This window comes from Anas acuta, chromosome 7, assembly GCF_963932015.1.
Source record: "Anas acuta chromosome 7, bAnaAcu1.1, whole genome shotgun sequence".
In the NCBI taxonomy this organism is placed as follows: Eukaryota; Metazoa; Chordata; class Aves; order Anseriformes; family Anatidae; genus Anas; species Anas acuta.
Genome location: NC_088985.1, coordinates 24050218 through 24059711, shown reverse-complemented (window position 1 = coordinate 24059711; position 9494 = coordinate 24050218). Strand labels below are relative to the sequence as shown.

General features: G+C 67.5%; 3 protein-coding genes across 4 annotated transcripts; 2 read left to right on the top strand and 1 right to left on the bottom strand.

Moving 5' to 3' along the window:
* PGAM1 (phosphoglycerate mutase 1) lies at positions 1–2520 on the top strand. Its single transcript, XM_068688256.1, has 4 exons — positions 1–200; positions 591–865; positions 1236–1416; positions 1495–2520. Exons 1-4 carry the CDS (start codon positions 62–64, stop codon positions 1662–1664), a joined length of 765 nt encoding a protein of 254 aa, XP_068544357.1. The 5' UTR covers positions 1–61; the 3' UTR covers positions 1665–2520.
* A 435-nt stretch (positions 2521–2955) lies between these two features.
* On the bottom strand, positions 2956–4298 carry EXOSC1 (exosome component 1). The gene is made up of 6 exons (XM_068688258.1): positions 4044–4298; positions 3871–3959; positions 3714–3747; positions 3553–3603; positions 3382–3466; positions 2956–3223 (listed from the first exon to the last, which is right to left on the bottom strand). The coding sequence occupies exons 1-6, from the start codon at positions 4263–4265 to the stop codon at positions 3117–3119; spliced, it is 588 nt and encodes a 195-aa protein (XP_068544359.1). The 5' UTR covers positions 4266–4298; the 3' UTR covers positions 2956–3116.
* Positions 4299–4396: 98 nt separating this feature from the next.
* ZDHHC16 (zinc finger DHHC-type palmitoyltransferase 16) lies at positions 4397–9097 on the top strand. 2 transcript variants are annotated; one of them, XM_068688241.1, is made up of 11 exons: positions 4397–4517; positions 5998–6250; positions 6428–6622; positions 6786–6874; positions 7064–7092; positions 7276–7409; positions 7655–7702; positions 8238–8323; positions 8527–8650; positions 8724–8794; positions 8963–9097. In XM_068688241.1, the coding sequence occupies exons 2-11, from the start codon at positions 6014–6016 to the stop codon at positions 9075–9077; spliced, it is 1128 nt and encodes a 375-aa protein (XP_068544342.1). In that variant the 5' UTR covers positions 4397–4517; positions 5998–6013; the 3' UTR covers positions 9078–9097. The 2 variants fall into 2 exon arrangements, with proteins under 2 accessions (XP_068544342.1, XP_068544343.1); XM_068688242.1 differs by lacking the exon at positions 7655–7702.
* Positions 9098–9494: the final 397 nt, after the last annotated feature.

Below are 9494 nucleotides of genomic sequence, written 5' to 3'. Positions count from 1 at the left end.
GGCGGCGCGGGGCAGTCGCGGGCGGGCGGCGGCGGCGGCAGGAGGGGGAGGCGGCGGCGCCATGGCGGCTTACCGGCTGGTGCTCGTGCGGCACGGAGAGAGCGCATGGAACCTGGAGAACCGCTTCAGCGGCTGGTACGACGCCGACCTCAGCCCCGCCGGGCAGCAGGAGGCCAGGCGCGGCGGGGAGGCGCTCAGAGGTAACGGCAACGGCGGCGGGGCCTTCCCGTCACCATGGGGCCGGTAACGGGGCCCGGGGGGGCCGCGCCGTGCAGGCCTCAGCCGGCCGCGCACCCCCTCGGGGCGGTGGGCAGGGCCCCGGTGTCCTCCCCTTGTCCCCGGTACCCCCCCGCCCCCTCCCGGTACCCCCCCGGTGCCCCCCCCCCGCTCCCCGTTATCCCCCCCGGTCCCGTTATCCCCCCCCCCCGCTCCCCGTTATCCCCTCCCAGTCCCCAATATCCCCCCCCAGGCCCCGTTCCCCCCGTACAGCCCATCCCGGTGCCCCCCCCCCCATCCCTTCCCGTTACGCAACCGTCCCGGTGCCCGGTTCCCCGCCCCCCCCGCCCCGTTAACCCCCCGGTGCCTTGCAGATGCCGGCTACGAGTTCGACATCTGCTTCACGTCGGTGCAGAAGCGGGCCATCCGCACCCTCTGGACCGTGCTGGATGCCATCGACCAGATGTGGCTGCCGGTGGTGCGGACGTGGCGCCTGAACGAGCGGCACTACGGGGCCCTCACCGGCCTCAACAAGGCCGAGACGGCCGCCAAGCACGGCGAGGCGCAGGTGAAGATCTGGCGCCGCTCCTACGACATCCCCCCGCCGCCCATGCAGTCCGACCACCCCTTCTACAGCACCATCAGCAAGGTGAGACACCGTGACCTCCCCTCCCCTGCCATGCCCGGGGAGGATGAACCCAGGGCACGGCCCCGAGGCGAGGGGAGCTGTTAATTATTAGCCCCGTGATCAGCGCTCTGCTGTTTGCTCTGGGGAGAGAGGCTGCGGTGAGTGTCCCCCAGCTGGGCTTGTAGCCACACAGTCTGGAGGCAGATCCCAAAGGTGTTTTCTCCTGGGCATGTAGCTGCAAGCCAGCTCTGTGCGTGCACAGCAGGTCCTCGAGCCAAGAGCTGCTGCACGAGGCTCTGCTGCCACCTTATTGTGCTGCTCTGCCCCTGGATTTACCCCTTGCTGGTGCATGGGGGTGTGGGGCCATGGTGTGAACATGCTGTTAATGCAGGACCGGCGCTACGCTGACCTGACGGAGGACCAGCTGCCCACGTGCGAGAGCCTGAAGGACACCATCGCCCGCGCCCTGCCCTTCTGGAACGAGGAAATCGTCCCACAGATCAAAGAGGGCAAGCGAGTGCTCATCGCAGCCCACGGCAACAGCCTGCGGGGGATCGTCAAACACCTGGAAGGTAGGGCAGCCCCCGCTCTGTGCACACAGGGCTCTCTCCCTTGCACTCCCCGTGGGTGACCAGCCCCTGTGTCCGCAGGCATGTCGGAGGAGGCCATCATGGAGCTGAACCTGCCCACCGGCATCCCCATCGTCTACGAACTGGACAAGAACCTGAAGCCCATCAAGCCCATGCAGTTCCTGGGGGACGAGGAGACGGTGCGCAAGGCCATGGAGGCCGTGGCCGCTCAGGGCAAGGTTAAGAAGTGAGGCCAGGCGCGCAGGCTAGCGAGTTAGTAGAGTTGTCCCCCCCTCTGTCCCCACCCCTCTGTGCACACCCCACAGCCGTAGGAACTTGGAGCTGCAGAGCTGGAGCAGGGAGCAGCTCCCCAGGACTTGGCCCCTTCCCTTTGGACCAGGCTCCCCTCTGCGGGCAGCCTGGGGGTGAGGGGCTGCGTGCACGGGGGTCTGGTGTGAAAGGGAGCCCTCACTCTGCCAGGCAGCACCCGCACCCCTCTCTGTTCTGTTCCCAGCCCTCGGGGGATGCTCTGCGTGATTCCTTGCCGTGCCTGGCTTCTCTGCTTTGTTCCCCTGCAGTTCTTGTCACTGTTACTGTAGTTCTGTTGCTTGATTTAGTTATTCCAGGGGCCCGACAGGAGCAGTGGGGGGGAGTGCAGCATGGGCAGTGAGCGGGATGGGTGCCCTCTCCCCCTGCGGGAGCGTGGTGTGAAAACCAGTTTGTTTTATACTGCACGGGTGGGTTTGTGGCACGTGCCCCACTGTGCTCCTGTGTGGGATGCACCCAGCACTGGTACTTGCGAACCTGGGCCTAGCTCTGCCAGCCCATGCTTTAATTTATTGCCTTTGGACAAAGGAGGGAGCGCGTTGTCTGGGAGTTTGTATCTGCCACGTGCTTCCCGCTGCCAAAGCCCACCCTCGCCCTGCTGCCTCGTGGTGGTGGCCTAGATGCCATTGTGCCCCCTCCCACAGCCGTGTACTTGGCACCGTCACCGTGGCCTCCCCCTGCAGCTGGTGTAGTGAGCCTGGCCGTGCACTGGGTCAATGTAACTGTCCAACAGTAGCAGCTGTCTTGTTCCGGTTCAATAAAAGATTAATATGCAATAAATGGTGGTGATTTCTGCTCACACTGCTGGGCCACGTGGGGCTCCTGCCTTGCCCTCTGCCTCCTTTCCGGCTCCACCATGTGGCTGCTGTGCGGCAGTTGCTGGGGCCCTGCAGCTGCAGAGGGTGCTCGGGGAGCAAAGCAGGGCTCTGCAATCACAGCAGAGTGATTCACCGCTGCTCAGCTGGGCTTCACTGGCTCTGGGGTGTGGTGCTCCCCGAGCCCCACAGGCACGTGAGGCAGGCATGGCCTGCGGTGATAACAGCCCTGGGACGAGCGCAGCCGCAGCCTGTGCTGGTAGCACTGGCCTCAAATCCTCTTGGTGCCCCTTTCTCCTGCCATTTCCTGACCCCTGCACCCCACAGGACATGGCAGCAGCCAGGTCAGCGGGGCTGCTGGCAGCCAGAGCAACCCCTCTGGACAAAAACCAAGCAGAGCTCTCAGAAAAAGATTTATTCCCTACAGCAGAAATATAAAACCCACCCTGCCGGCCCAGCCTCTCACGCACGGAGCTGCCTGGAGGAACCCTCTGGCCACAGCCCAGCCCCTGCAGGGCCCCCGCAGCCCCCGGGGGTGCAGGCTGGGGGCCGAGGGGCCCGCTAGGTCTGCAGGAACTGGGGCTGCACGCGGGCCACCTTGCGGAAATCCTTGGTGTGCGTCTGGGGGCACTGCATCTCGCACCAGCTGATGGGCACCATCTGCACCCCTGCGGGCACTGTCTGTCAGGGGGCTGCTCGCCTTCCCCTGGCGTTTCCCACCCCCGGCAGCCCTGGGTGTCCACCCACGGCACGCCAGGCTCGGCAGGACGGGGCAGGGAGGAGGCTGCTGGCTCTGGGCGCTGCCTCAGCAGCTCCTGGTCCCTACCTGCCTCGCTGCGAGCCACCACCACGCCCAGCTCGTTCTCGGCCGTGCTCAGCAGGTAGTTGGACTGCGCGTCCCCCAGGGAGATCTGGGCAGGGGGGGGGGTTAAGGGAAAGGCCTCCCTGCACGGACCCTGAATCCCAAAATACCGATCCCAGGGCAAATAAAGGATACCACCTTGGCCAGGACGATGTCACCGGGGCGGAAACTCTTGTACACCTCCACCTGTGTGTGACAGAGGGGACACGGACGGGTGGTGTGTGACAGCCCCGGGGTGGGCTGAGCGCCAGCAGGGCTGGAGGGGGGGCGGCTGGGTTCCCGGCAGCCCCGCTGACCTTATCCTTCTCGGTGGCTCGGATATCTTCCCTCCTGGAAAAGGCGAGAGGAGCAATCCAACACCGGGCCGGCCCCCACCGCTCCTCACCCCGTGCCAGGAGCCGCCCGGCCCCCCCCCAGCACGGCTCCCGGGCCCCCCCCGGACCCCCCTCTCACCGGATGGTGCCGCGGAAGGCGGAGCGGAGCGGCGTGGAGCCCACGTAGAGGATCTGCACCTTGGCGAAGCGCGAGTTGATGCTGCACACCTGGGGGGGCGAGAGAACAACCCCGGGGCCGTTACCCCCGTTACCCCCCCGTTTACCCCCCGGTTCCCGGTTCCCCCCCGTTACCCTGCAGGTGACCACGGCGCCCACATCGGGCAGCAGCTGCGCCTCGGCGTCCCTCAGCACCGCCACCTGCGGCCCCCCGCCGTCCCCGCCGCCCCTCCGCATGCAGCCGGCCAGCGCCGCGCACACGGCCCCGCGCCGCGTGTAGGTGCCGCTGCCCGCCGCCGCCTCGGCCGCGCTGCACAGCCGCTCCCCCGGCACGCAGTACCGCCGCGCCGCCGCCATCTTGCCGCCGCCCGCACAGAGCCGCCGCGCTATTGGCTGCGGGGGGAAGGGGGGGATGAAAGAGGCGCGGCCATTGGGTGGAGGGGGGAAGGGGGAGCGCGGTGCGCGCTGGGAGTTGTAGTTTGTGGGGTGTTTATGGGGTGTGGGGGGGGGGGAGGGAAATGGCGGGGCCCGGCGCGCAGGCGCCGCTGTAGGGCCGTGAGGGCGGAGGGGGGAGCGGCATGGCGGCGGCAGGCGGGGACGGGGCGGCAGGTGGGCGGCTGGGGGACCGTGGGGCTGGGAGGGGGGTATGGGGAGGCCCCATGGGTGCTGGGGGGGGTATGGGGATGGGGGCCTGGGGCGGCCCCATGGGGCTGGGGGGGGCTGAGGGGGCCTGGGGAGGGCCCAAGGGTGCTGGGGGGGCCCAAGGGTGCTGAGCGCCCACGGGGCTGGGGGTGCTGGGGGGGCCCATGGGTGCTGGGGGTGTCCCATGGGGCTGGGGGTGCTGGGGGGCCATGGGGCTAGGGGAGCGGGGGGCCCATGGGTGCTGGGGGACCCCTAGGGCTGGGGGGCCCCCATGGGTGCTGGGGGGCCCCCATGGGTGCTGGGGGGCAGGCAGGGGTCTGGCCGCTCTCAGGTGCCCCCTCAGGGGCTGCGGGGGGTCCCGGCTGTGCTGGGTGCCCCATCAGGTGCTGGGCAGGGGCAGGGGGGCGCTGCCCTGTCCCCGCTTTGCTCCCCCCCCATGGGTGCCCTGCCCGGCTGCTGCTGTCGGTCAGGGAGGGAACCCCCTGGGGTTCAGCCACCTCCCCCCGGGATGTGGAAGCCTGGGTGGCGGCGGTGCATGCAGGCTGCCGTCCTCGTGCCCGGCCCCACACAGCTCATGGGGCACAGGCACAGCTGACAGGGGTGGTTTTGGGGCTGGGGGCTGCCTCCAGGCGCGCTCGGTGGTGCAGCACTGACACTGGCACCGCGCCGAGATGAGCGCTCGGCCCCGGCCCGGAGCGTGCCTTGGCAGCACCCCGGGGCAGTTGTGCTGGTTAATATTGATGGCCCTGCCTGCACGGAGCCTGGGGTCCCGACCCCGCAGATCGTTTGCCTCATTTCTGGGCCGGCTCGGGTTCCTCCTGGCTGCAGCACGGCTCCTGAGTGGGACGAGGGGCTGAGCAGGAAGGCGAGCACTGGGTGTGCAGACTCACCTCACCAGGGGCTGCCCACGGGGCTCTCCTTCACTGGCCTTATCCTAATTGGGATTCTTGGAGTGGGGCTGTGAGGTTGGGATGAACGTGGGGTAGCCTCTATGGCTTGGCCCAGAGGTCGAGGCAAAGGGAAGCAGCGTGCAGGTGCCGCCTTCTGGGGTGAGGAGAGGGCTCCCCCCTTCCCGAGCTAGTGGGGACGTGCTGGGGCTGGGACCACCCCACTCCTCAAGCATCCCTGCTGCTCCCCTGCCCTGGAACGGGCCCAGCACCCCGGGTGCCCGCGCTGTCTCCGGTTTCCCCTGAGTCAGCCTCTCCGTGTCGCTCCCCGGCCCCCTCTCCTCCGGGAAAGATGAGATGGGACCAGGGAGCAGCTGAGGTCAGGCACGTTGGGCTGGGACACCCACGGCCCCCACTCTGCGCCTGGAACTGCCCCAGGGACGCAGCCTCGCAGCCTGGCCAGGCAGAGCTGGGGCTCAGCTCCCCCTGCTGCTGCTCTGCGCCCTCCCCGAGGCCGGCAGGTGAGGGGCATCCTGCCCACGCCCAGCCTTTCCTCACAGGCACGGCGTGGCGGGGATGAGGAGCCGGCAGCGGCTGCTGGCAGCGGTGATGCGCCTGCTCCTCAAGTGCCTGCGGCTGGGCCGGCGGCGGCGCCTGGGGCTGCTGCGGCAGGCGGGGCAGCTCTGGCACTACGGGCGCCTCTGCCTCCGCTCCCTGCTCTACAACTCCTTCACCAACAGCGACGTGGTGCTCGACTCCCTCTTCGAGCCGGTCTACTGGCTGGTGGACCACGTCACCCGCTGGTTCGGCGTGGTGAGTGCTGGGGGGGTGCTGGGTCTTAGGGCTGGGTGTGAGCTGTGCTGCTCCAGGAAAGAAGGAGCAGGGGCCTTGGTGTGGGTCCTGCTTTGTTCCTGTGCCTGCATTTTGTCTCTCCTGAGCAGCATGGAGAAGATGCTGCCCTCTCCGCTGACCCAGGTCCCTTTCCCTCAGGTATTCGTGGCGCTGGTGATCGGGCTGACGAGCTCCATCGTGGCCATTGTGTACATCTGCCTGCTGCCCCTCATCCTGCAGACCTACACGCCTGCCTGGATCTGCTGGCACCTCACCTACGGGCACTGGAACCTCATCATGATCGTCTTCCACTACTACAAGGCCATCACCACCTCACCCGGCCACCCCCCGCAGGTGGGCACCAACAGGCACCAGCTACAGCTGGGCCCTGGGAGCACCTCGAGCACCCTGAGGGCTCCTGGAGGCCGGGCAGTGCCGGGAGGGGAGGCAGGGGAGGCATGGATCACGAGGAGCAGGGGACAGCGTGGTGATATCCCCTCTTCTGACCTGTGTGCAGGCCAAGAACGATGTCACCGGCGTCTCCATCTGCAGGAAATGCATCGCCCCCAAGCCGGCTCGCACCCACCACTGCAGCATCTGCAACAGGTAGGGCTGCCCGGGCCAGCACCCGTCTCCTTCCCTGCCGTGTGCTGGGCGGGCTGAGCCCCTTCCCCTCTGCTCTACTGGCTTCTCACCTGGCCCTAGCACAGCGTGAGGGGCCGGGGGGTGGCTGCCCCTTCCTGGGCACGGTGCTGGTGTTGGAGCTGACGCTTGTGCTGCTCTCCTCTCTCCCAGGTGCGTGCTGAAGATGGACCACCACTGCCGTATCCTTTTGCACTGCCTCCTAGCTCCTGGGCAGCCAGCCCCGCTTCCTCCCCCTCTCCCTGCCCCACTCCCCTCCCCAAACCCCAGCCCGGGGAGGGAAGGGTGCTGGGAGCCTGATCCCCGCGGGGAGGGTTTGGACTGGCCGACCCGCAGCAGTTACAGACCTTTAACCCCAGGGGCAGCCTGGCTGAATAACTGCGTGGGGCACTACAACCACCGCTACTTCTTCTCCTTCTGCCTCTTCATGACCATGGGCTGCATCTACTGCAGCATCAGCGCCTGGGACATGTTCCGGGACGCCTACGCAGCCATCGAGGTGAGTGGGCAGCCCCAGCCCCTGCTCTGCCCCAGCAGACGAAGCGCTAGCGTGCACAGAGGCTGCCTGGGCCCCCCGGGCTGAGCTTGCAGAACAGGGCTGGAGCAGCCCCGGGGGCGTAGTGACTTTGCTCCCCTCCTCCCTCCTCCTTCGAGGTCCGCGCCGCCCTGCTCTGGTGAGGTTTGAGGGGAAAGAGCCCTCTCCTCGGAGCCACGTAACTGGTGCCCTGTTTTCCATCCCCCTAGAGAATGAAACTGCTTGAGAAGGACAGACTGCAGGTGGCTGCCAACCAGGTGGGACATCCCTGCTGCAGGCAGCGCGGAGCAGAGCTGCCCTGCAGCCTGGGTCCTGCTCTCAAGGTGCAGCCAGCGCCAGCCCCCGTGCTCATCCCGTGGGTCCCAGAGCCGGGCTGGCCGGGCAGCTCCGCTGCAGCGCTGCCTCCAGCAGTCAGGGGGCTGCTTCCCCACGCACTGAGCTTCCAGGGGCTTCGGCTGGTGGCAGCAGCTGCTTGGCATGTGCTGCTCAGGCCCTGCTCTCCTGGGGAAGCAGCAGCGCGTACACCTCTCCCCTGAGCATCCCCGCTGCGTGGTGCAGGGACCTGCCCCCTGCCTCCACCCCCTGCTTGTCACTCCCGTGCCAGCTCTCAGGCGGTGTCTGTGTCTCGTGGCTGTCTCAGGCTGCCTCCCCATGGCCCTGGCTGTTGTGTTGGTTCTGGCTCCAGCCCTCTCCAGCTGCCTGATCCCTGCATCAGCAAAGGGTACAGCCATCCCTGCCCGGCTTCGGGCTGTCGAGCAGTTTGGGTGACCCCCCTGCTCTGTCCTGTTGCAGACGTACTACCAGACCCCGCCGCCCACCTTCTCCTTCCGCCAGCGAGCCTTCCACAAGAGCGTGGTGTACCTCTGGGTGCTGTGCAGGTAACGGGGCACGGGCTGGGCGCCAGGGGGCTGCAGGAAGCAGAGGGCAGCCTGCTCGGTGCTGCCCTGCACCCCACCTCCCCTGGGCCACACTGGGCTCCAGCACAGCCATCCCTGCCCTGCTGGAGGCTGAGGAAGGCAGCCCCAGCCCCTGACAGCAGTGAAGGTGTTGGGTGCAACCCGCTGTGCCTTGCTGTTCCCAGCTCTGTAGCACTGGCCCTGGGTGCCCTCACACTGTGGCACGCTGCCCTCATCACCCGCGGGGAAACCAGCATCGAGAGGCACATCAACAAGAAGGAGAGGCAGCGGCTGCAAAAGAAAGGCAAGGTGAGTGCAGCCCCCGGGGCGGGAGGGCCAGCCGGGCAGAGCTGGGTTTGATGTGCTTCTCCCTAACGTGCAGGTGTTCAGAAACCCCTACAGTTACGGCAGCTGGGACAACTGGAAGGTGTTTCTGGGAGTGGATGTGCCCAGGTAAAGCCCCAGGGCAGCCCCTGTTGGGGAAGGTGGTGGCTCAGCAGCGGGTGGTGGTGCTGAGGGCGAGCAGGACAGAGCTGTCACAGCACCTGAGGGACACGGGCTCACGCTCCTCACTGATGCTGTGCTCCCCAGCCCTGAGCCCTCAGCTTTCTCTCCCCACAGGCACTGGCTCACCCGTGTCCTGCTGCCCTCTCCTCACCTGCCCCACGGAACGGGGCTGAGCTGGGAGCTGCCCCCCTGCGTGCGCGAGCAGCGTGTGCCGCTCCTGGCCATCTGAGGGCTGGGTGCCGCAGACACGGCCCTCCCCACCGGCAGGGGAACACGAGGGGACCCAAACCCAGCACCCTGGCTCTGTTCTGGCCCGGGGGGCTGCTGGCAGGCGGGTGCTGGCACGCACCGCTGAGCCTGAGCAGAGACAGAGCCCCGGGAAGCTCTTTGCACTTGGTTGGTACCTGAACGCCTGTTCTGCGGCACCTCGGGGGCTGCGGGCGGCCCCGGGGAAGGGGCAGAGCTGGAGGCACCACCCTTGCTCTGCACGAGGGGCCCAGCTCGGCTTCCAGCAGGCTTGGGGGCAGACGATGGCTGACCTGCTCCCCAGGCACTTTTTAAGACCATCCAATAAATGTGGTTTTGTTTGTTTTGTTTTTAAGGAGCCCGGCTCTTCTCTGTGGTGGGGGGCGCAGCAGTCTGGGAG